Source organism: Halichoerus grypus, chromosome 1 (assembly GCF_964656455.1).
Source record: "Halichoerus grypus chromosome 1, mHalGry1.hap1.1, whole genome shotgun sequence".
Classification (NCBI taxonomy): domain Eukaryota; kingdom Metazoa; phylum Chordata; class Mammalia; order Carnivora; family Phocidae; genus Halichoerus; species Halichoerus grypus.
Genome location: NC_135712.1, coordinates 197565110 through 197590710, shown reverse-complemented (window position 1 = coordinate 197590710; position 25601 = coordinate 197565110). Strand labels below are relative to the sequence as shown.

Below are 25601 nucleotides of genomic sequence, written 5' to 3'. Positions count from 1 at the left end.
GGGAATTCTGGTCCTGCCACTTACTGCTGGTGTAATCTCTGAGAGAGAGAGAGAGAGAGAGGATGTCATAGCTCTCTCTGGGCCTCTTTTCCCTCCTGTGAAGTAGATGCTGATAGTCACAGACCTGCCTGTCCTGTCCCCATTGCCATGTGTGAGGAGACTGCACATCCATTTCCATAGATGGGGAGCGGGAGCTCAGAGAGGTTAAGGGATTGGCCCAGAGTCACCACACACTTTGCAGAAAGGGACATTGCTCAAAAGGATGCATGGGGGCAGTTGAGATGTATAAAGGTGGCTGCCGCCTGAGAGAGTGAAGTTGTGCTCCTCCCCTAGTCTGCCACGCTGAGAGCTGGGGTGGTTCCCTGGCTGGGGTGCCCAGGTCTCCACCTTGCTCCCTCACCTGACCCTTGGCCCCCTCCCCTGAGGTCAGCCATCTCATCCTCTCCCCACCCTGGAGAGTCTGTCCCTTCCTCACTGGGCCTTTCACAGCAAAGCAGGGTCCATAGACTCTTGCTTCTTAGTCCATTTTTGCAAAGCCATGTCCAGTCCTGTCCCTCTCAGGGTTTGAGACCATTTCCTGTGACCTGCTGGTTTGCAGGGGGTCTGTCTCCCCTTGATCCCAGAGGCTGCATCTGGATTTCCCCAAGTTCTGCTGGTGAAGAGTATGGGGCCACTTCAGGGCAGACCCAGGGGAATCCTGGAGCCAAGCAAACCTCAAGGCCCATTTCCACTCAGTATGTACTTGGCACTGTGCTAATCTGAGCTCTCTCTGTGTTCTCATTCCGTCCTCATGGCCACCAGGGAATATGCGTACTGTCACTGTTCCCATTTTCCAGTTGGGACCAGTGAGGCTCAGAGAGGTTGAATGGCCTGCTCAAAGCTAGAGGCAAGTGGAAGATGGCAGTCCATGTCTGCCCTGGAATCCTGTGCCCACAGCTGGTCCTTCATAGTACATGGTCTCCAGCCGGGGGCACGGGGACCCCTGGGCCTGCCCCAGCTAGCACTTATGTTCCTGCTGTCCCTCTCCCTCCCTGCCTTGGAGTCCAGCTCAACTCCCTCTTTCCGGAAGCATTCTTCCCCTCTCCCACGTTGTCTCCAGCCATCTCCCTCCCCAGACCTGGCACTTCTGCCTTTGTTTCCAGGTCGTCTGTGGCTGGTGGGAAACAGGTAAACTGAGGCCATCAAAATTTAGCAAATTGAAGGAGTCTTGTGTTCCTGAGACTTAACCATTTCCAAATGTGTGTTGGATCTCCTGTAGGCTCAGAGCCTCAGCCATTCTCTCCTCTTCCGGGACTGTGGTGGGAGGCACCCAGCCTATCAGCGGTCCTACCCTCCCTCCTGCGCTCCACCGCCTGCATCAGGTACTCTGGCCTTGGCCTGGAAGGGGGTTGTTTGGGGGCTCCTCTTCTTCCTGGGCTCCCTTGGCTGGGCTTCCCCGTCTTGTCTGCTCTGCCAGGTTCTGGCTCTAGAAAGAAAAGAAGAGGGAGAGAAGGAGCCAGGACCAGTTCCCTAGGGCTTACATCCTCATCAAGCACTCTGATTGGCAGTAAATCATCCATGGACCCCCAAATCCTTGGGGACAGAGTGCCCACGGCTGCATTCCCGGCCCCAGCTCTGGGCCTAGCCCTCAGGCAGGGCCAGTAAACATTGGCAGAAGTGGGGGAGGGATCTATAAAATGGGCAGGCCTCCCTAGGCATGAGGGATGAATCTTGGTTCCCAAAAGACTCCCGGCTGCAGAGGTGGCCATGTGTGAGCCGTGAGACCCCGAGAAGCCACAAAACCTCCCTGAGCCTCAGTCTCCTGGGCCACTGTTATAATAGCCACCAAGTGGCAGAGCCTCATCTAGGTCCCGAGGTGTGGGGCCAAACCCCACATACAAAAGGAGCAAAGCAGCTATCGGCGTGGTCCCCACTGCCTAGAAGCCAACAGATGGGCTCAAGTCCTGACTCTCACTGCCCCGGTGTGTGACTTTGGACAAGTCACTTAACCTCTCGGAGTCGTAGTTTCCCCGCAGTTAAAAGGATGGTATTGGTTCTTCTCAGGATATGGTGAGCACTGAATGAGGTGGTTTCTGTGATCAGATGCCGTGGCCAACACACCACTGGCCGAGAACCAGGGAGAGATAGCTGTCACGAAGGGGTGGCTAAAACGGATCTGACGCTCTCAGTCCCGGAGCACCCAGCTGGGGCCTGGGCATTCGGGGTCAGTGGTATCATGTGAGCTGACTGCCCTGGAACTTAGCCTCTGAGGAGGAGAGGTAAATGGACAGGGCAAGCCGGAGGCCAGGATACGGCCAGAACTTAATGAAGTGAGGTCTGATCTGGCACAAGGCCAGCTAATCCATAGCTGCAAAATTGGTTCCATTAGCTCCTTTAATGAGCTACAAAAGCTGGGGAAATGAGTGTGTGTGAGAATAGTGGCACATGTCTGAGGCTCTCATTCGAAATGTGGCGAAAAAGTTAGACTTGACCCTGTCAGCAGCTCTCTAAACAGCACTGGCGCCCTCGGCTGGGGTGGGGTTGGTGGGGGCGGGGGGCACGGCCCTGGCTCTATAAGGAGACACTGAGGCCAGACGGCCTGAATCCTGAACTTGAGGTCAATCTATAGCGTCCCATCCCTGAGGCTGTGGCCTCGGCCCTGAGTGGACAGAGCAGCTCGTGAGGATCAGGGGCCGGCCAGGGGCCAGGGTGAAGTGTGTTGGAACCCCTCACTGGTGCTAGCCGCACAAGGCAGGAGTGGTCTCAACAGCTGGCTATAAAATGAATTTAGCTTCTCCAGTGGTGTGTCTCTCATAAAAGCAGAGCTCTGTCTAATGGGAAAAATAATCCTAAATAATCAGAACTGGGAGCCCGAAGGGACCTTAGACATGGCTGAGTTGAATGCTCTTGTCAAGGAGGGAGCGTGGTAGGTTCAAAGTGCTTTTTCTTACCTATGACCTCTCTCTGGAGAATAGAGGTTTCCCACAACGAACAAAATGGGAGTGGAAGACCTGTATTTTCCTATACCATTCCATTCAGTTCTGCTGCCCGAGTGTTTGGCGTTGAATGGGTGCACCACGATGCAATCGATAGCCCAGAAATGCAGCTCTTCACTGTTCTTGCCTGAGGCTGGGATGAGGCCCCCAAGTGGGAGAAGGGGTGTTGTGGGGGGACATACCGGTCCTTCCGCCTCTCTCTTCTCTGTACTCTGGCACAGGACAAAGCTGGAATCCCCAGAAAGTAGAGGGTCTGGCGATGTTACCTCGGGCTCCCGGTGGTTGTGCCAGGCTACCATGCCACATGCTGGCCTCAATTTTTAGGAGGGAATTTATAACGGATAAGTTCATGCGAATCCTTCTGTATCTTGCAAAATTATTATTGAAGGTGTTGTCGGAATGTTATACTTTTCCCTCATGTAAGGTCTGATGTTAAATCCCTTTAAGAATTTGGTCTTGAAATGAAGGGGGGGAAATCGGAGGGGGAGAAGAACCATGAGAGACAATGGACTCTGAAAAACAAACTGAGGGTTCTAGAGGGGAGGGGGTTGGGAGGATGGGTTAGCCTGGTGATGGGTATTGAGGAGGGCACGTTCTGCATGGAGCACTGGGTGTTATGCACAAACAATGAATCATGGAGCACTATATCTAAAACTAATGATGTAATGTATGGGGATTAACATAACAATAAAAAAATTAAAAAAAAAAAAAGAATTTGGTCTTGAGGGGCGCCTGGGTGGCTCAGCCGGTTAAGTGGTTAAGCATCTGCCTTGGGCTCAGGTCACGATCTCAGGGTGCTGGGATTGAGTTCTGCATCTGGCACCTTGCTCAGTGGGGAGCCTGCTTCTCCCTCTCTCTCTGCCGTCCCCCAACCCCCCCCCGCCCCCACCGCTTGTGTTTTCTCTCTCAAATAAATAAGTAAATAAATAAAATATTAAAAAAAGAATTTGGTCTTGGAAAAAGTTCAATGAATGTCTGTGCTTCTCTTCATGGGGTGATAAAAGCAGCAGAACCTATCTGGTTTCCTTCTTTGCCAAGACTCCCAGGAAGCTCAGAATTAAAAGATGTCCTCAATTATAGTTACGAGCTTACATGGGTTTCTGGTACATTTTATTTTTCTCTGTATTCTAAAGAGAATCTGACGTTTTTTGTTTTAGTCATGGTTTTAGGGTTATAAAATGCCTGAACTCCTGTTGTCAATGAGTAGAGCAGTGGAAATAATGAGACTTAGAGTGGCTCACTGGGCAGTGAGAGCACCTGGATGCCTGGCCTCCAGGAGGTTCTCTTTGCTGTAAGGATGATGTCTCTCAGGCTGTGGGTTGTCATGAAATCTGGAGTAAATATTTCTTAATTTGTTAGTGCTTCACTGATGGGAGAAATTGCAAGCCAGCTCTCTTCCCCCGGAAGGAGTGGGTGTTCCCACAGTGGCCACAGAGCAGCTTGGCCTGGGCTGCAGGTTAATTGGCTGGGAGTATGGAGGTTGGGTGAGGGGAGGCTGCCTGTCCAGGCTGGTGGCCTGGGGGCCTCCTGTGTGTGAGACAGATGGGGAGACTGTGAACACTTCTTACTTGAGAAGAGCCCGGCCCTGGGGTTAGCTGGATGTGGACACTAGATACATGGGTGAGCATAAGGGCCTGGGTAGGTGGCCCTTCTGGGGCTGGGAGGTGGCTGGAGTAGGGTGTTGGGGGCTTGTCCCAAAGCTGTGTCCTCACAGAGCCGCCACAGACATCCCAGTTCCATGTGATGCTCTAGGAAAGCGGAGGGAGTGCTTTTACAGCTCTGGGCAATGTGAGGTGATGCAGGAGACAGGGCCTCAGTGGGAGAGGAGGTCTGGGTGGAGGGGTCTGGGCTTGGGCAAGGCGGTCACAGGGTGAGTAGTGGCAGCAAGACCGCCAGTCTTTCTTGGGCACCTCTCCGTGCCCAGTACTCTGGTAGGCACCGGAGAGAGAGAAAATATTGGATGAATGAATGGACAGATGGATGGGTCCCACTCTCTGGGGGTTCAGAGTCACTGTTGCAGGGGTGGGAGACACGCATGCCCACGGCCCCCACCCCCATGCTCCCTATACCCATGCAGCCCCAGGACACACCCCTATACCTGCCTGTATCCGTGTTCCCGTGCCCCCCACCCCCTGCGCACCCACACCTGTGCACACGTTCGTTCCAGAGCAGGTCTCCCGAGGCCTGTAGCGGTAGTTTTGGTTAGTGCCACCCCATCCTCTCATTTCCCTTCAGGGAGGGGTTGTCTGGACACTCTCTTAAAAGTCCCTTCTTCTCCTTGTTCAGTCTTGCCACACTCCGGCTTGGTGGCCCCAGGGCTGTGACTTCATCCTCCTGAAGCTCTCTTTCCTCAGTCTGTAAACTGGGGTTGCCAGCCCCGCCCGGCTCGCCTCACAGGGCAGCGCCAGCATTCCCATGAGATGAGGGGGGAGACTGTTTTGTAAACTGCAGATTGTTTTCCAGTCCAGCGTTGCTCTCGCTTTCCCCGCTTCTGGACTGGGGAGCTCCTCCACCCACATGTGAAGCCTGTCCTTGGGTGGGACAGGATGCAGCATGCAGGGAGGGAGGGGGCCTGGCTAGTCCTGAGCCTCCCATTCTGCCTGGTGCTGCTGGCGGGGGGGCCCATGGGCCCCTCGGCCTCAACCTTTGTTGGGGTCCACTGGTGGGGTTGGCAGGGCCATTCGGCTGTAGGCTCTGGGGGCAGCTTGGAGAATTTGTCAAAGGAGAGCGAGGGAGAAGGGAGAGGTTGAACCTGCTTCGTCAAAGCCTGAGGCTAGAGCAGTGTCTGTTCAAAGAAATGTCATCCCAGATTCGATGTTCATCTAACTTCACCAGGGGCCCACAGCTCAGTACAGCCAGGAGCCCCTCCCTTGGGAGGAAGCCAGGGTTCTGCCTCATGGGTGTGTGGGTACCTGCTGGGCGCTTCATGCAGCTGCCCAGGAGCCATCACAGAGCCTCAGCTTTGGTGGACCCCTAGGGGGCCCGGGGGACATGGGTGGGAGTGAGGTTAGGGTGGGGTCTGCCAAATTGGCTGGTCAGAAGGCTATGCCATCTTCTTTTCTTCCCAGCTGTGACTGGGAACCAGGTGGCGCCCATCTGTTTCAGGAATTTGGATATGGGTCTGTGGAGCCTCAGGACTGCTCCGTGGGGGCGGGGATGGGGGAGGGGGGCTACAGTAGTTACTTTGCAAGGAGCCCCTGACCAGAGGTTTCTGTTCCTCCAATCTAGCTCAAGCACTGTAGCTCAACATTAGGGAAACAGAGGCCCAGAGAGGCAAAGGAGCCACCGAAGGTCACACTGAGAGTAAGAGTAGAATCTGAGCCTCCTATCTCCTAGCCCTGTGCTCATTTCCATGCCTGGGAAAGTGGGGCTCTTGCTTGGGGACATCTTTTATGAAGGGTCGTGTGGACTCATGTACCTGTGTGAATGAAGCCAACGAATTGCCATTTATAGCAATGGCCTTGTGGGCTGGAGCAGTCAGGATGGGCTCCTTGGGAGAGGAGGTAAAGTCTGGTTCACCAGGGAGGGTGGGTGAGGTGGAGTGGGGAGCAAGTTCGGCCAGGTTGTCACGTCTCTCGTTGTTGAGCCTTCCTAGGTCTTCCTCAATTTAATCTTATTCTGTCCTCATGATGGGTTGTGAGTGTTTCTTCCTCTTAACCCCACTTCATAGATTTGTTCCATAAATCTACAAATATTACATCAGCCAGTGCTCTGTGCCAGGCCCAGTACTGGGACCCAGGGATGACCAGGCAGGCTGGTGGTGCCCTTGCCCTTCCTTTGCCTCTCTGGGCCTCTGTTTCCCTCCAGCCTGGCTGGGGCACCAGCTACGTGGTCTGGGACCAGTTAGTTCCCCTTGCTGTGCCTCCATTTCTCAGCTAAGGAACAGGGATAATGAAGCCCCTTGCTCCTAATATTTATAAAGTGCTCAGAACAGAGCCAAGTACGTTGAAAGTGCAATACTTATATGCATGTGTTTGTTTAAAGAGTTATCAAAGGAACACTAATTGTAGGCTGTGAGCCGGCGCTGCACAGGAGGGAGGTAAAAGGGCAATGACGCGGGAGCTCGCTGGGAAGCTGGAAGTGTTTCTGTCTTGCTGGGGGTGTGGGTCGTGGGGGGTGTGCAGCTGTCGAAACTCATTGAGCTGGACTCCTGAGGCCTGTGCATTTTACTGTACGTGAAGTGTACCTCAACCAACAACACACACAAACACACACATATATATATAAAGAAGAGTGGAAGGGAGAATGAGGGGTCCTTGAGGTCCTCTTCAGTCAGGGTGGTCAGGGAGGGCTTCTGAGAGGAGGTGATATTGGGGGGACTCCTGGAAGAGGAGAAGGCTCTGGCTATGGAGAAGGCAGATGAGGAAACTGAGGCTTAGGAGGTTTGGGGCCACACTCAGGGCCAACCTGAGGGATCAAGAGTGACAGCCCAGGAGGTTTCTTGGCAGCTGGGCCTGGGCTCTGGCCCCTGTGATCTCCCCTGCAGGGAGGCCAGTGGAGACATTTACTGTGTTTTTTGGGGGCAGCCCTCTCCCCACCCCTGTGCCTGTTCTTAGGGTCTTGGCACTCAGAAAAGGACAATTTTAATCCATGTGGGAAATGGGTTCCTAAATACGGACTAAGTCGGGTGGGGGGCATTCGGAGGTTCCAGCTCAGGGCAGCTCCACCTGCTTCTCCACCTCAGCAAAGACAGGGCCCAGGCCCAGGCCGTAAGGCCTTTGGGCCCCTCCTTGGCCATACACTCCCCTCCTCCTCTCCCTCCCACACCTTCCTTCTAGCACCATGTCCACCCTCCCACCCTTTGTTTGTTCAGGAGCCCAGTGTTTTCTGTCGGCCCTAGCCAGGAGCCTGCAGGCCAACCTGCCCTGATTTGCCCTAAAGCTGCCTTCAGCCTGGTGGGAGGTATAGAGGCAAAAACCCTAGAGGGGAGGTGCTGGGAGGTCTTTCCAGAGGAGGAGACATCTGAACTGAGCCCAGAAGCTTCCTCAAAAAGAGGGAGTTGACCCAATGGAGAAGGAGAAGGGCAAGAGTGTACGTGGCATAGGCAGAGTGAGGGCTGTTCGGGTCAGCAAGTACATCATTCTGACAAGAATGCGAAGGGCTGGGGGCAAGGGATAGCAGGCAATGAGAGCAAGACAAGCCTGAAGGCCAGGGGAGGAGGTAGCCATTATTTGGAGGAATGGGGGTGGGGATTTAAAGAGTGGGGACAAGGATAGGTGGGGCTTGGGACCCCACTGGGAGGTTTCCAGCTGTGTACTTGGGAGTTTTTGAGAGGAGAGAGAGGACTCGGGTGTAGGGGTGAGATGCCAGGAGCAGGGCAGAGTGAGGAGGGGATCCAGGAGCCAGCCTGGAGAGTCAGGCCGGACTGGGGAGGAGATGGCAGGGGGGCAGGGAGAAGTGTAGGGAGGCCATGCAGAAAAGGGTGCAGAAGAGACAGAGCAGGGAGGGAGGATGGCGCATCTTGGGTCCTGTGGCTAAAGACTGGGGGACCCCTGGCTAGAGCCACAGTGGGGGTGAGCTGGTGTGGTGAGTGGGGGTGACTGAGCCCCTGCCCCCAGCACCGTGAGCAAGAAGCTGGTGCTCTGGAGCTGTGTGGTCACGGAGCTGAGGATGTTCTGGGAGGCAAGGGCAGCATGAGCAAGGGACTCAGGTTTCCAGGCTGGGAGTCTGTCCACAGCAGCCTCTGTGCACACCCCCATCCTGGACTGCTTAATGGAGCAGGGACCCCCAAAACTGGTGGAGGGACTTGCCCGGCTTCTTTCACCCCCAGGCTAGGGTCAAGGTGAGCAGCTCCAGAGATGGAGGAACAGCCACGGGGCAGCAGATGCGAGAAACTGCTGACTTCCTCCGTGCCTCAGTCTGCCTCTGCCTAGAGAGCTTGGTCCCAGAGTCTGCCCCACACAGTGCCCTGGCAGAGGGGAAACCATCCTGCAGACGAGGAGACCAAGGCCAGGAATGGCCCAGGGTCCTGTGGGGGCTGAGCAAGATGAAGCTGCTCTGAGCCCCAGGCTTGAGTTCTGACCCTGGTCCTCAACCCTAATCAACTAGAAAACAAATGGGGCGGGGTCTCAGGTGAGCAGTGCTGTGGGAGGATGGCTTGTCCTGCTGTCCGCATTCTGGACCACCTCACCCTGCATGCTGACTTTTCCTCCCCTACACCTCCTCCTCTGAGCAGGACCTCTGGGGCCTTGCTCGTTTCTGGTGATTGGCCTTCTGCTTGGTGGCCATAGCCTAGGGCTGAGTTAGCCTGAGCAGGGATCCTGACGCCCGCGCACCCGCTGCGTGCCTTGCCGTGATGCATCCTGTGGGGATGGCTCCGTTATGACTCCATTTTACGGAGTTGTGGGCTGTGGCTTGGAGCTGTGAATGTTCACGTGAGGTCATACTGAGTCACTGGAGGAATTCAGCCCCAAACCCAGGCCTCACCCGACCAGGCTGTCACCTCCTTCAGCTAGGGTCCCTCCTGCCCCCAGACTCTACCTCTGGGTCTACAACTCTTATGCCATCCCATTGGAAAAATGCAGTTCCAGGGATGTGTGGCCCCTGGCCTGGGGTCTCACATCTAATGTGTGATTTGTCTACAAAGCCCGTGCAACTGCCACTTGACTTGCAGCCCCCAAGAAGGGAGGCAGGGCTTCTGTAAGCAGCCTCTGAGCCTTTCCAGGTTGTCAGCCACCTCCCAGGGCTTTCTTGTGGTCATTGGACCACAAGTCAGAGAGACCTGGATTTGAATCCTCATTCTGCCCTCCATAAGCTGCGCGAGCTTGGGCAGGTCACAGGCCTCTCTGAGCTTACATATTCTTGTCTGCCACATGAGGGCGGTGACACTAGTGGGGGGCTGCTGGGGAAGTGGGCTGTGTGCCTCATGCTGTCTGTGCCTACCTGCCCTCAGCTCCTGTATGACAGCCCCAAGGCCCGGCAGGAGGTGGACCACCACTGGCAGACCTCGGGGGGCCCTCACATTGTGCGCATCCTGGACGTGTATGAGAACATGCACCATGGCAAGCGCTGTCTCCTCATCGTCATGGAGTGGTATGCTGGCCCACCCCGCGTCGGGGCCTCATCGGTACTCCTGTGGCCCCCAGGCTCCCACCCTTCTTCTAGGGGCCCTCTCTGCTCTCAAGATAGCAGCTGCGGGAGGCACCCCAGCCCCTGAGGAGTAATGGAGGGCAGTTGCAGGCCTTGCCCATGGAGCTGTGCAGCTGGCCACAAGGCCGTTCCGTCCGTGTGGGAAGGGAACTCCAGGGGCTCCAATATGGCCTCCGTGGGTGTGCTGTCACTCTGTGAGGAGGGGCTGGAAGAGGGGTCAGAGAAGGCAGCCGAGCCCTGAGTGTGTGATGCTGGGCAAGGCCCTGCTCCTCTCTATGCCTCAGTCTCCCCCGCTGAACAAGAGAGGGTGGGACAGGGGTGCCTGGGTGGCTCAGTCGTTAAGCGTCTGCCTTCGGCTCAGGTCATGATCCCAGGGTCCTGGGATCGAGCCCCGAATCGGGCTCCCTGCTCAGCGGGAAGCCTGCTTCTCCCTCTCCCACTCCCCCTGCTTGTGTTCCCTCTCTCCCTATGTTTCTCTCTCTGTCAAATAAATAAATAAAATCTTTAAAAAAAAAAAAAAAGAGAGGATGGGACAGAGTGTCCATGCCCCAAGGAGTTCTATGAATTCATAACACCTTGTCAGAGATGAACTGTCCATGGCTTTGAGATGGAGGCTTCAAAGCCTCCTACCTTGGGAGGAGCAGGACACACACCGTCACCTCCACCTTCTCCTTCCTACCTGGGTTTGGGCTCCCGTGGTCCCAGGAGACCACGGGGTAATCCAGGAGCCAGCGGCCTCTTCTACCTTGGGCTTCTCCCAACAGCACTGTGGCTCAGCCCTAGCCTTCCTCAGATGCTGGGTCTCGTGTCTGGACCTCAAGCTCCTCCCCATCCACCTTTAAGCAGCCCTCATCCTATAGGTTAGCAGCCCTTGAGTCAGATTTGAGGTTCAGATCCTGGCTCTACCACCAACTAACTGTGTGATTTTGGGTAGCTCTTAACCTCTCTGAATTTCTGTAACTGCCACATAAGACGTGGAGGAAGATGTTAACATGCTATTCGCCCTGTACCTGACTCCATTCTCAGGGCTCCACGCGTACTGCTTACTCAATTTGCACAACTCTGTGACACTGGTGCTCTAAATCCCATTTTACAAAGGAGGAAGCTGAGGCGCAGAGAGGTAAAGGGACCAGGCCAGGTTCACATAGCGCTGTAGGTGTTCAGAAAACAGTGGTGATGATGATGACAATTGACATCTCCTCCCTTATTTGAGGGAACTGAGACTTGGATGAGGGTTGGGCTGCCCAAGGCTCAGCCAGGTGGGGGCAGCCCCGTGGGAATACAAGGCCCCCCCCCCCCCAATGATCTGAGGACCTGAGCCTACCCTAGTTCTAAGAGTCCAGATCAACCCACCCAAGCTGATGGCCTCCTATGCACCAGGTTCTGCAGGGCACAGGGAGGCTGCCCGTAACCATTTCCCAGGGGCAGGGTGGCCGGGCCTAAGCTCTGGGCCCATGATTCAGGCCAGGAGCAGGCTGACACCTGATTCAGGGGGCCCTGCTTCTAGTCACTTTCTCTTCTAGCATGGAAGGTGGTGAGCTCTTCAGCCGGATTCAGGAGCGTGGCGACCAAGCTTTCACCGAGAGAGGTAGGTGTGGGCAGCAGGACCAGAGGGGGCATTCGGACTGAGACGGGCTGCACAGAGTTGCTGTGTGATGCTGGGCAAGGCCCTGCTCCTCTCTATGCCTCAGTCTCCCCCACTGAACAAGAGAGGATGGGACAGAGTGTCCATACCCCAAGGAGTTCTATGAGTTCATAACACCTTGTCAGAGATGGACTGTCCATGGCCTTGGGATGGAGGCTTCAAAGCCTCTTGGTACCAACCAACACTTGAGCTGGGAAGAGGTGGCCCAGGCCTGAGGAAAGAGGTCCAGGTGGGCTGCGACATCCCCAGAGGAAATTAGGATGACTGGGGTGGGGGTATAGGATGGGTCCTGGGTGGCAGGACTGCTCTCACCATCTTGTGCTGTTCCAGGGGGGATGATTGGGTGGAAGCCCCAGGCTACCCGACCTTGGCCTGGCCTCACTGGCTCTTCCTCTGTCTGTGTCTGCAGAAGCTGCAGAGATCATGCGGGATATCGGCACTGCCATCCAGTTCCTGCACAGCCAGAACATCGCCCACCGAGATGTCAAGGTGAGGCTCAAGGTTAGGGGACCAGAGAAGGGAGTACACAACCCCCAGTGGCTCCCAGCACCCACTAGATGGAGGCAAGTTTCCTTGATTGGCATTCAAGGCCTCTGTCCCCTAGCCCAGACTGTTCTTCTCAGCCACTTCTCCCATGGTTCCAGCGTACTCATCCTGCCCTAGCCAGATGGGTCTCCTTGTTTCTTTCAAACACTGTGTAATCCCAATAGGCTTTAGAACAACTGAGTGCCTACCTCAAGTCAGTAAGCCCTGACAAGCATCTTGTTTAATCCTCACATAACCCTGTGGGATCATTGCCATTACCCATTCTACAGATGAGGAAAACAAGTCTCAGAGAGATTGTGTCTTGCCTAAGCCTGCGCAGACGCCACACCGGTATTCATTCATCCATTCTTTCTGCGAGGATTTTTTTTTATTTTAAAGATTTATTTATTTATTTGAGAGAGAGAGAGGGTGAGGGGGTGGGCGGAGGGACACAATCCTTCAAGCGGACTCCCCGCTGAGCGTGGAGCCATCCCAGAAGCCTGAGATCATGGCCTGAGCTGAAATCAAGAGTCAAAGGCTCAACCGACTGAGCCACCTAGGCGCCCCCAATGCCAGCATTTTCAGGGAAAGAAGCCGTTAGCTGGGAGGCAAGGAGGAACGAGCAGAGGTAGTCCCAGTTCCTGGGCCTGCTTGCCCTTTCAGTGGATGGGCTTCAGACATGTTCTGGAGGCTCAGCTCTCCAAATGTCCTGTGTAGGGAGGGCTGGGTCCTAGAGGTCAGCAGGACCAGATGGGGAAAACGCGACCCGTGTGAGGCACCCCACGTGCATACGCATGTACGTGCCAGCCACCATAGAGCAGAATCTGCGAGTCCTGAGCCCGCTGCCCCAGGCCTGGAGCGTTACCCTGAGGCCTGTTTCGTCCTGAGACTGGGCTGAGAGTTGCTGAGGGCCCAGCTGCGGCATCAGGTTCCTCCTCTGGCTGAGTACCACCAGCCCGTTTATCCCTTGATTCTGGATACACGTGGAGCCACGACAAACTCACCTTCTGAACCCTTGCTTTATTTTGGCCCTGCCTTCCTTTTTTTCCCCAAGGAGAGAACAGTCTTCTGTAGAGGTGACTCCCTTGTATAGATTAAATGTGCTTTCCTGTTTTCACCCCAGTCCAAGGTCGGATAATCTCAAATAGAACCAGAGAAAAGGCTTTCACTGGCCCCAAACTGGAACTCCATCCAACACCCTGTCCTTCTACCCCAGCTCTGCTTGAGGGTCCCCCCTTTCCTCCATGGCCCTAGGTCCTACCCATTCATTAAAAACCAGCTTCAGGGCTGCCTCCTCCATGCAGACCTCCTCACTGTCCTCTCCTCTTAGGCCTCTCTGTGCTTTGCAACCAGGAAGAACTGCCTCTGTGCAGCTCCTGGGGCCTGAGGGGCAGGGGCCTTCTCCCCGAGTGGCCTCAGGCAGGCTGCCCTGCTGCCTTGTTCTGGGTTGGGTACCGGACAAGTGCTTGGCAACATGAGCTGCCTACCTTGCCTGGAACCCTCATTTTGGTATTTCATGACAGCATCACCAACTCAGGCTCTGAAGTTCCTACCCCTGGGCTCTCTGGGGTACTTGGCTCTTCTCAGCTTTGGCTGAACACCTGCCTCTGTTTCCCTTCTGCAAAAGGAGGCATCACCTCCCAGCCACCTTGGTCTTCTTCATATTTGACCCACATTGTTGGTGACCAAGGCCAGGTCTTTTTAATGAGATGGAGCTGGTTCCTCCTGAACTGATTGGGTTGAAGGAAGTCTGCCTGAAGATCATCTTGGGAACTCTTCCCCCACCTGGTGCCTAACTTCAGACCAATGCTTTATCTTCCTGGCCCAGCCTGAAAACCTGCTCTACACGTCCAAGGAGAAAGATGCAGTACTCAAGCTCACCGACTTTGGCTTTGCCAAGGAGACCACCCAAAATGCCCTGCAGACACCCTGCTACACTCCCTATTACGTGGGTGAGTCCTTGGGACATGGTTTGTATGTCCCTACCCCCACTGGACCCTGTTGCCGTGTGGGGCAGCCCGTGGGTTGCAGAAGCCAAAGGGTTAAAGCCCAGTAAGGAGGGAGGGAGGGATTCTGTCTTTGTGGAGGCGGTGACGTGGGGGGCCGGAGGCTGCAAAAATATTCTCCCAAACTTCAGCTTCTGCTTTTGAAAATAGATCCAGGAAAATTCTGGCTGTGGCCTGTGAGCTGAATGACATCACAGCAGCTCTAAATATATACGTGATAAAAGGCTGCCATCAGCTTGGGACGGAGCCCAACCGCGGTTGTTTTTCTCCAGTTTTTATCTTTCTGGGATTCATATTCAGAAAGTAGGCAGGCCTTTCCTATTACATTAGAAGGATACAGGACACCAGCCCCTTGTCTTCAGGGAGAGGGTCCCTTAGGCCAGGGCAGGGATAGGACTTGGGGGTGTCACATACCCATGCTTCCTTCCTTGGAGAAGCTCCTTGCTCCCTTATGAGCAGGTAGCCCAGATCTGGAAAAGCCCCTGCTGAAGGTGCTCCTTATCCGAGAGGGGTGATGACTCGCATTACAGGGGGTCTTTCCCCTCAGGGGAGACCTTCCAGGAGAGCTGCTTAAGGAGTGGGGAGCCCCCGAGACAGCCGAAATGGTATCCTGTTTACCAGGACGTGTTTTGCAGTATTTTGGCTCAGAAATCTTCTGGCCTACCCATCTCATTGCACAGGTGGGAAGAACAAGGCCCCATGGGATGGTAGCCAAGCTGAAAGCAGAAACCAGAGCCCTGCCCCGGCCCCTCCTTGCCCATGGGCTAGGCTGTGCATTCAGGGGGACAAGGGACATGGGGCTGCTGGGGGGAGGAGGCCCTCTTGCCTATGGCAGGACCCCACCAAATCCCAGACTGGCCTTCCTCCCTTTCCTCCCTCACCAAAGGCTGATATCGGCCCAAAGAACCCAGGAGGCTATCATTCCTTACAGCCCAGCCTAAAAGTGGGTTTATTTTTTCTGGGAGCTGTTTTTCCTCCCCCAACTTCACACACAGGCTGCCTTCCCAGAATGTGCCAGACACCAGTCTGCTTTGCCCCGCCCCCCAACCCAGGTACCTGCTCCCCACCTTGCTCAGGCTTCAGGCTCCTGTCTGGGCTCCAAGACCCTTGGGGCTGAGAGCCTTCCTGTGCCCTCTGCCCTGGTAGCTCCTGAGGTCTTGGGTCCAGAGAAGTACGACAAATCGTGTGACATGTGGTCCCTGGGCGTCATCATGTACATCCTGTGAGTACCACGGCCTCTGCCTCCTACACCACCGCCCCCTGCTACCCTCGGTACCGCTTCTGCCTCCTCTCCCCCAGCCCTTGGTGAGGGGCTTGAGTGGGTCATTCTTCATGCAGGCTGGGGACACCCCTCTTTCAGGGTGCCTGAAGGTCTCTCCTTGCCAAGGGCAGATGGCATTCCTAGGATGAGCCCAGAGTCCAGAGGGCTGGTCTTCTTGCCCAGGTGGCTACCTCGGTGGCTGCCTGTCTTCCCAGTCAGGGATTCGGGGAGGAGAATGGGTCCACCCTGGCGCTGCCCTCACACCTGTGCCGAATGACCTCCACTCTCTCCCAGCCTGTGTGGCTTCCCGCCCTTCTACTCCAACACGGGCCAGGCCATCTCCCCAGGGATGAAGAGGCGGATCCGCCTAGGCCAGTATGGCTTCCCCAATCCTGAGTGGTCGGAGGTTTCTGAAGATGGTGAGTGAACCTCTCTGCCCCAGCTTGCTCTGCCGGACCCCATTAGCCTTCATTCTGGGACCTACCACGTTGGTGTCAAAGCAACCTGTGTTCAAATCCTGGGTGTGTGACATCCCACATCCCATCTCCCAGCTAGGGACCCTAGGCAAGTCACCCAAACTTTCTTTTTTTTTTTTTTTTTAAAGATTTTATTTATGTATTTGACAGAGAGAGACACAGCGATAGAGGGAACACAAGCAGGGGGAGTGGGAGAGGGAGAAGCAGGCTTCCCGCTGAGCAGAGAGCCCGATGCAGGGCTCGATCCCAGGACCCTGGGATCATGACCTGAGCCGAAGGCAGACGCTTAACGACTGAGCCACCCAGGCGCCCCAAGTCACCCAAACTTTCTGAACCTCAGTTTCTATATCTGCTAAATGGGCTCAAAACTTGCCTCCTCAAAACATCCTCTAACTCCTACCCCTTCTTAGTATTTCCCTTTTGGGGACCACAGACAAATTTGCCCTGTACCCATTCTCCATGGCTGCTTAACGAGTTACCCCCAAACACGTGGTGGCTTAAAACAAGAAACAGTTGTTAGCTCACTGTTTCTGTGGGTTAGGAATTCGGGAGCCCATGCAGAACTGGGGCGACTGGCTCTGAGGCACTCTGCAGCCTCCTCACTCCCCTGTCTTCCCCAGCCAAGCAGCTGATCCGCCTCCTACTGAAGACAGACCCCACAGAGAGGCTGACCATCACACAGTTCATGAACCATCCCTGGATCAATGTGAGTGCCTCCTTGTCCTGTGGCGGGCAGGGTGGCAAGCTGGAGGGGGGGGCTGTGGGCAGGAGGGTGGTGGCTCCGGAGGCCCTGATGCAGGCCACAGATACGCAGCAGGACCCCGCCGAGAGCCTGACTTTGCCCCTGCTCCAGTCCGGCTCCTTCACCTCCCTGAGCCTTGCTTCCCATATCTGAGACCAGGAGAGAGGGTGGGGCCGGGGAGCCAGGGCCGTCTCTGGTGCCTGTTCTAATCCAAGGGTTTGGGGCTCCTTCCAGCAATCAATGGTGGTGCCGCAGACCCCACTCCACACGGCCCGCGTGCTGCAGGAGGATAGAGACCACTGGGATGAGGTCAAGGTGGGTGGACGCTGTTGCTGTCTCAGTCTCCCAGGATTTTGGGAAAAGGGACTCCAGGGTGGTGGCGACCAAGAGCCTGGGTCATCATCCCCTCCCCTGGGGTGAGAGCCCGGGGTGTCACAGACTGCACCAGGGGTCCAGCTGGGGCACCCAGAGCACTGGGCCGCACTACTGCATTCAGGGTGGTGCTCCTGGCTCACTGGGACTCGGGGCCGGGGGCTCAGTGAAGGAAGGGGCTTTGGCCATAACCCCCCTTACAATCTACATCTGGGAGGGTGGTCAGCCTGGTTTCAGCATAGGGGACAGCAGCTCAGAGCCCCAGGGCACCCCGGGCCCAATCTTCAGGCTTTAGTGCCCTGTGTGCCCCACAAGTTGGTGTCCCCTGCAGGCCTGTGGTTCTTAGCAGGTGACATTGGTCCAGGTCCCTGCCCTACTTACCCTTGGTGTGGTCACAGGGAGTCACTATACTTTCTGTGCCTTGGTGGATAAGCTCAGTGTCCACCACAGAGCACTACAGCGTGGATTAGGGGACACAAGGGGATGGCCCAGTGCTAGGCGCGCAGTGGGCGCTCAGGCAGCAGAGCTATTGCCGCCCTCGTTGACATTAGTAAGGGGCTGGAGGCAGGAGGGTGATGGGGGTTTTGAGGCCAGTCCGTCCTGACCTCCATGGACATCTGTCACCAGGAGGAGATGACCAGTGCCCTGGCAACCATGCGTGTGGACTACGACCAGGTGCAGATCAAGGACCTGAAGACCTCTAACAACCGACTGCTCAACAAGCGGAGAAAGAAGCAGGCAGGCGGTTCCTCAGCCTCCCAGGGCTGCAACAACCAGTAGCGCGCCGGGCCTTGGATGAGGGCCTTGGATGGGCCGGGCCTCTCAGCCTGGGGACAGACAGGAGTGTGCTGACGCCCCGGGTCACTGTTTTTAACAAAAGGATCATTTTGTTGTGTTTTAATTTGTCACTTAGAACTTCAGGATGGGGGACCGTGACTCCAAACCTCCTTAGAGAGGGAGCCCTGGAGTTAGGGAGCCGCCTGCCCCAGCTGCAGCGCCTTTGGCCAGAGCAGCCTGAGTGGGACATAGCTCTGTTGGGCACGCTGGGGCATGGCTTTAGACTTCTAGGCCACTGGCAGTCGTGGCGGGCTTCCCTCCTCCCTTGGAGACATCCCCCTGTAGGGTGGGCAGATGGGCCTGGCCCTGGGAAAGGCATCTGGCCATGGGTTGCCATGGTGACCAGGGACCGGCTTGCTGTCTGTGAATGCTGAGTGAGAGAGCAAGGGAGGGAGAAGGGGCAATGGGGGTCTGCCTCTGCGTCCTTGGGGCAGCTGGTCTCCTTCACACTGCTCCACCCTCTCAGCCTCCCTCCCTTTGGTCTCCTGAGGCCCACGGTCAGTTTGCCTGCCTCGCTGGGTGGTCCAGCCCTATCTTGCTGCAACCCCATCCCACAGGGCCCCTGGAGCGCCCTCCCCGCAGAGTCCCTGGGCCTAGTGATGCTGTTACTACCCCTTACCCAAAGAGTGGCCTCTCATCTCAGGGGAGGGTGGGAGGTATTTTTAACCCTTTTCTACTTTGGAAAATGTCACTGTGACAAAAGCCAGTACAGTTCTCTTGCCCCTACCCACTCACCGGTTCCCAGGCAGGAAAGCTTCTCTGTAATGGTTCATCCTCCACCTTGTCCTGGTTGACGGCAGGGGCTGCCTTCTCGTGGACTTTTGTGAGAGTGGATGGCTGGGGGCAGGACCCAGGGGCTCCCCATTAATCAGGGGTCTCTTTCTACACTCTGGGTCAGACCCCAGGCAGTGGAGGGCTGCTGAGTGATGCTTAGAAGGTCTGGTTCTGGGTCCCAGCTTCGGCCTGAGTCGGAACAGAGAGGATCCCTTCCTTGCTGGTCCAAGCTTACCCAGTCCCACGGCTGCCCCGGGTCGCCTCAGGGTTCTCAGTGCCTGATATGGGCCCGACAAGTGCCTGACACCCAGCCTGGTCCCTGACCTCTCTTGCTGGCTGGGAAACCCTAGCCCACGGCAGATAGGAAAACACTGCTGGGTTTTACATGTAGATAGTAATAAACACCATTTTGGCGTTTCCTCCTGGTTCCTGGGTGTCTCTGTCTACACGAGTGGACAAAAGTGGCCCAAGGGCAGCTGCTCACACCTACTAGCGATCCCCCCCTTAGGCCTAGTAAGCATGCGGGCTGGCTCCAGGGCCACTGTGGCCTCGCCGGGCATGGACAGGTCAGACAGAGAGGCAGACGCATGGCAGCTTCCTCATGCCACCAGCCATGGGGCGCCCGGAGCACCGTATGTGTGACACCCACCCCCGGGCCCCGCGTGCGCCAGCGTCTGCCCACAGCGGCCACCCCCAGCTGCATGCCAGCCTGCTGAAGGGCGGGCGGAGAGCCTGCTGCAGCGCTGAGCTATTTTCAGAAGCTGCCAGATTTCATTTGGCAGCGAGAATATCGGGGGGGGGGGGACGCTGGAGACTGTCTTTTGACTATTCCGGCAGTAGAGCACCCTCAGCCCTCGGGAGCCCTTGCGGGCAGCTTCGAGGTGGGGCCTGACTGTGGCATATTCCCTCAGCTCCTATCTTGAAATCTCCCAGTTTCCCAAGAGCTCAACTGGCACCCGCAGCTCTCCCTCCACCTCCTGTCCCCTCAAGGCGTGGGGGAAGGGGTGGAGATGGTAGAAGGCAGGGAGAAGCCAGCACTCCTGAGATGCGGGCTGCTTCCTAGCTTGGCGACCTTGGACAAGTCCCCCAGCTTTCCCACCTCAATTTCCTCAACTGCGATGGGGCGGTAGTGCCCACCCTGGGGAGTCATCTGGGGGATCCAGGCAGAGGATGCGTGTGAGGTGCCTATTGAGGTGCCTGGTGCATGGCTCGTGCCCAGGACCCATTTGCCACCCCAGCATCCTTAGCCATCAGGAAGGAGAGAAGTACCTGAAGTTGCTAGAGGGAAAAGCAACCCTGCCCCAGATCTATCTCTGGGACTTTCCACCCCCCAAAGTCAGGCATTCGCCACCCATGGGGTTTTACTCCCAAGGGCCTGCTCTCCAGAGCAGCATCACCCGGGTTTCCTGAACCTCGGGCAAAGCCTTGGGCTTCAAGGAGGGTGGCCTACCCTTCTGAAGGGCCCCTGGGCCCCCCAGATGAATTCTGGGGACCTCGTGGAGCCTGTGGTTCAGACCAACCCTCGCCATGTACTCTGCCCAGTGCAATACTGGCCAGATGCAGAGGCAGATTGTCTAGTCACAGAGCCGCAGACAGACTCCCTCTCTGGGCCCTGAGCACCCACGGCGCTTGAGCCCCCCGCGCTGCGTGCGAGGAAAGCAGCAGGGAAAGCTGCACGCAGGGCTCTCACCTCAGGGAGTTCACTCTCTTCCGGGAGAAGGACAAAACAGCAAACAAACGCTACCAAATCTCAGGCTCGAAATGGTCTATGGAGGAAGGGCGTGGCTTAAGAAGGAGGTGTCACAGGGCCTTTTGAGCCAAAGAGGGAACTGATGCAGCCCAGTGGCTGGGGAGGGGGTCTGATAGTTTACAGGACTGAAGGCAGAACTGCAGGGACCTGGACCAGAGCCCCGGGGACAGAAGGACTCTACACCCCTCAGCGCTGCCTGTCTGTGCTTCTCCCTGGGGCTGATCTTGATCTTCTGCCTGCACCGCCTTCTCACAGCCGAGACCGCGGCTTCCGCAGTTCCAGCAGGGAGGCATCTGCCAGGGGCCTACACCCCAGACCCAGGGAGGGATTCTAATCGGCCGTACTTGGCCCATCGCTGTTGTGGGGAAGGGGAGGTGGCTAGCTTGGTGGGGGTGCAGCAGAGGGAGTTAGCAAAGGAGAGGGTTGGAAGGATTGCCCCCATATCTGCCATGTCTGCTCGGCCACTTCCAAGAGCTGAAGAGACGTGGGGTCCCCTGATCTCTGGCATCAGGTACAGCTCTCATAAGCCAGGGTGAGGAGGCTGGGTGCCTGGCCAAGTCACACTGTTTGGGCCTCAGTGTGGCTATCTGTGAAATAGGAGCAAACCCCTGACAATCAGCTGGAATTAGGTGAACCCCAAAAAGCTGTGTGGCCACTTGTTCTCATCAGCCTGTTCCGACACAGGCATTTACTTGGCCACCATGCTGGCGTCCCTGGAAGTTTTCAATAAAGAATCCGCGAGAGGTGTATTCACATGTGTGCACGAGTGAGTGCACGTGTGTGTGTGTGTGTGTGTGTGTGTGTGTGTGTGTGTGTATGTGTGACATTGCTTCCCAGTGCTTCCCAGGGATGCTCCCCTGACCCAGCTGACAGCAGAGTTCTCTGTCTTGCAAACCTGGTGCTGGCTGGCTTCCAGCAGCCTAGCTCATTGCTATTCCACACCAGCCCCTCTCTGCCCTCGATTCAGCCCCTCCACCGCAGTGCCAGAATTGAGCCTGGAATGCAGGCTGCCGCAACCTCTGCAGGGGGCTCAGTGCTCCCAGGCCTGCTGGAAACTCTCTCTCTCTCTGGGAGGTGTGGGGAGGGGGCATAGGCCCTGGGATAGCCATCTCCAGACCTAACTTCCTTGGGCTGAGCCTTTGCATCTCTAGTGGGTCCTTGCAGCTGCCTTTAAACCCAGCAGGGTAAAATTATTCCCTTTGTCCTACTGGGCACCCAACATATTCACCCCTTGGAATCAAAGGCAGGAAAGGGTCTGGAAAGTCCACTTCCCTCCCTGAGGGTGGGGTGGGGTGGGGTTATTTAGCTTAGAGCCAGGATATCTGAGCTTTGGTTTACATGAGGATTTGGGCAAAGCCGTTCCACTTTTTGAGGTTCCCCATCCTCATCAGTAAAATGAGACATTGATCAAGCAGGGCCAGATCCTTCCGGCACTCTGGGCAGACATGCTGCCACCAGTGGAAGGTTTTCTTACCCCTTAAATGGGAGTAATCCTCACAAGGGTGGGCAAGGCTGTGGAAAAGGGGAGGGGGCAGCCAAGTCCAAAGGCCATGGTCAGCAATGTTGCCCAAGTGTCTGCTAGGCGACATGCCAAGGTGCCAAGACTCTGCCAGTCCTGCCTTTTCTCTGTTTCCCATGACCAGGAGAAAGCAGCTGGAGGCTCAGGAAACCAGTTTCCCAGGGCTCAGAGCATTTTGTCAAGGCAGGTTAATTGGGGTGTGGGGCCACCTGCTGGTCACCCGAGTGAGCATTCAGTAGATGCCTACTGTGTACCAGAGCCTGAGGGAGCCATGGTCCTGCCTGGGTGGAGGGGGAGGCCACAACATCGCGATGAATGGCTACTGTTATTAAGTGCCTACTGTGTGCCAGGATGGTGCTGGGACTTTACATGGACCATCTCAGTCCTCACATTCCCATCTTACAGATGGAGAAACTGAGCCCCAAGCTCTCAGCCACTGCCCTCTCTGCTGGAGAAGGTCAGAGGGGACGACCATGGAAGGATTACCAGAACGCGGTGACGTGCGAATTTGAAGGGCAAGTCAGATTTGGAAAGACAAAGATTTAGGGAAAGGGCGTTCCAGCTGGCAGGTAGAGGGGGAGGCAAAGTGAGGAGGCAGTAATGGGCTCGACCTGCGTGAAGAACAGAGAACAAGTAGGTTTAATGGGTGAGAGGCAGCCATGGCAAGGAGATCTCTCAGTTTTTCATCCCATCTCCTACAGGAAGGCAGAGTGGGGACCCCAGGGGTGAGGCAGTGGGCACCTGGTAGCCTCTCCCTCTTAGCGCTCCCAGGGCACTCTCGTGTCTTCCCCCCTCCCTGCGTCCATATGCGTCTCCCCTAGAGATACACCCCATGTTTGATGCTAGTTTGTCAACCCGTCCACCTCCTTTTGCTGCCGTGGCACTTCCAGGTGGTTCCCATGTTGCTTGTCAGGGGCCAGATCTTTTCACACCTACTCCCCAGGTCTTCAGGATGTGGTAGAAGAGTCCTAGGGCCCTCCACCCCTGCTTCCAACAGAGCTATTTTGTGTATTGGAGTTTCTTCTGAGATTTGAACAAGAGTTTATATGCTTAAAAAATTTTGTGGACCATTGAACTAGACACGTAACAAACAATATTTATATCAAATCCTGCAGGTAGGCATTATGATCCCATTTTACAGATTGGAAACCAAGGTTCAGAGTGGCTGAATGGCTTGCCGAGGTCCATGACTGGGCTCTGACGTGGCAAACGGACTTCAAGATTGTCCTTTCTCCACTGTCCCTGCCCTTAGAGAGTCCAGACTCCACGGGGACAGGCAGCGAGCAGTTGCCTGCACTGTCTGGTGGGCTGCAAGCAGGCGCTGAGGGGGAGCAGAGGTGACTGGCGATCATGGCTCTTGGAGGCAGGCTTACTTTCCTCTTTCTTGTGGGGAGTTCAGAGAAAGTTAGGACAAAGAGGAAGTGATGGGGATGAGGAGGCATTGGGGAGCCTACCTTATCCCCAAATACCTGCTCCTGTGGCAGGGGCAGTGAAGATAAATCCGCCCGCTCCCCCCGCCACCCCAGCCTTCATCTTTGTTCACAGCAAGCCAATCAACTCTCAGACCTGGCCAGGATTCTCTGTGTAGGAACTCGGTGAGTTCTTCAGCCACCCCATGGAGCAGCCCCGTGTGGAGACCCTCCCCAGTACCTTCACTTCCAGCTGATGGGACTTTGATTCATGGGCCGTGTCTCCCTATCTGGGCTGCTGGGGCTGCATGGAAGGTCCCAGGGCCCACCAAGAAAAGGTAAGGTGGGTGAGAGGGCTGGGCTTCCCAGCTCTGGGCTCAGCCTTCCAGTCACATTTTGAGCCCATGTTTTGAGCACCTAGAGTGTGCCAGGAATGTCTCATACAAGATCTCCTTTACATTTCTTTCCTTCCAATGGCCCTCCTAGGCAGAGGTTATGCCCACCTTGCAGACAAAGTCACCGAGGCTTGAGCAGCACCAGGATAGAGTGCCCAGGTTCCTATATGTGGTATGTGGCAGGGCCAGGTCTGAACCTGGAAGTATGGGGCTCTATATTCCTCTCCCTAAGAGGAAGGCTGTCCCTGTCCAAAGAGTCCCAAACCCAGCTGACCGCTTCCCTGACCTGGCCTGGCTGGAGGTGCCACAAACCTGCCCCTTCTTTCCCTGGTCTTCTCTGCCCCCGGCTGCCAGAGGAAGGGCTCTTGGGGGTGACCTCCCATGCCTTCTAACCCCTGAACCTGGAAAGGGAACGCCAGTCCCCTTTCAGGATGGTTTAAGGTCAGGGCACCTCCCTGAGGATGAGAGAGAAGTTGGGCTGCATCACACAGCCTGGGGAGGTCACCAGCTCTGTTCGGTGACCTTGGACAACTCCCTTAATTTCTCTGAACCCATCTTCTCATTAGAACATGTGGACAAGTGACACCTGTCCCCTGGACTGTGAGACTGTGCAAGGGGAGGCACAGAGCTCTGTGGAGCTCTCAGCATGTTTCAGGTCCTGAGAAATGTCCTCACACGAGAGACTGTGGGGTCTGATGGTATCCAGGAAAGTGTTGAGTTTCAAGCTAAAAGCCTTTAGAAAGCAGGCTGTCTTGCTGGGAGAAGCTGCAGTCAGAGCTCCTGTCTGATTGAGCTGCCCACCTGCCCTTGGGGCCTCTCTCTCGCTCCGAAGGTTCCTGTCAGACCGGGGCCTAGTGGATTGTGCAGAGGGACTGGCCCGGGCTGTGGTGGGAGACAGGTGAGGTAGAGGAGGCTCTGAGTAATGGCAACCAGGCAGGTCCAGAGAACTCCTCCTCATGGGGTCATGAAGGGGTCCTGTGGGACATAACACTGGTCACTACACCAGCCAGATGAGGGGATGAGCTGACTCAGAGTGTCTAATGTGGGCAAGCCTCTCTGGGCTATTGGGAGGGGCATGCTAAGCAGTTGGAACTCCTTCTTTAATGACAGAGCTCAGAGCCAAAGTGGGGTGACAGACAGAGATAGGAAGGTCAGGGAAGGTCTCTGAGAAGGGGACACTCAGCTGAGGATGAATGACAAGGAATTGGTTGTAAGAAGAGCAGGAGGAAAGGCATCCCAAAAAGAGAGAATAGCAAGTGCAAAGGCCCTGGGGCTCAAAAGACTGTCAAGTATCTGAGGAGCAAAAGTGAGCACAATATGCCTAGAGAGTGCTGGTCTAGTTCAGCCTCCCTTAGACACAAGTGGGTGTGTGGGCAGCCTTATGGAGCACCAGGAAATAGAAATTTTGGAGGTGTCTTTCTCTAGGCTCTGCCACTGACCATCCAGAATAGGGTCTGGCGCAGGGTTCAGGACAGTTTAGACAGATCTGAATCAGCCCTCCCTGGGCCCTTGACTCTATAAATAGAACATCAGCTCCTGAGACAGCTTTAACATCTAATTGTTGGCAATAAATTGAGTCCACTAAAGTGTGGATATAACGCTTGCTGGGGTTGTTAACATCAGCAAAGCCAGTGGCCGAGTCTGTTTCCACACAGATTAGATGCAGTAAGATATAATTTCTCTCTGGAGGCAGATGCTACAGAGATAGGGTGCGGCTCCTGGGCCCAGGAGACAGGGCTCGATTCCTGTTAATGAGCTCCTGTAACGTAACTGGGATTCACTCTTATTGGAGTTATGTGACTGCTCAGGTGGGAGATCCTGGGGTG

At 55.8% G+C, this 25601-nt stretch overlaps 1 protein-coding gene across 2 annotated transcripts in view; it reads left to right on the top strand.

Annotated features, from left to right (window-relative positions):
• MAPKAPK3 (MAPK activated protein kinase 3) overlaps nt 1-19121 on the top strand; it is a 28050-nt gene extending 8929 nt beyond the window's left edge. For both annotated transcript variants that reach the window (XM_036072223.2, XM_078077700.1), the window contains exons 3-11: nt 9868-10007; nt 11588-11652; nt 12119-12198; nt 14063-14186; nt 15387-15462; nt 15796-15920; nt 16598-16683; nt 16954-17034; nt 17719-19121. In XM_036072223.2, coding sequence (XP_035928116.1) covers nt 9868-10007; nt 11588-11652; nt 12119-12198; nt 14063-14186; nt 15387-15462; nt 15796-15920; nt 16598-16683; nt 16954-17034; nt 17719-17871 — 930 coding nt within the window. In that variant the 3' untranslated portion in view covers nt 17872-19121. The remainder of the gene's footprint in view (nt 1-9867; nt 10008-11587; nt 11653-12118; nt 12199-14062; nt 14187-15386; nt 15463-15795; nt 15921-16597; nt 16684-16953; nt 17035-17718) is intronic.
• Nucleotides 19122-25601: the final 6480 nt, after the last annotated feature.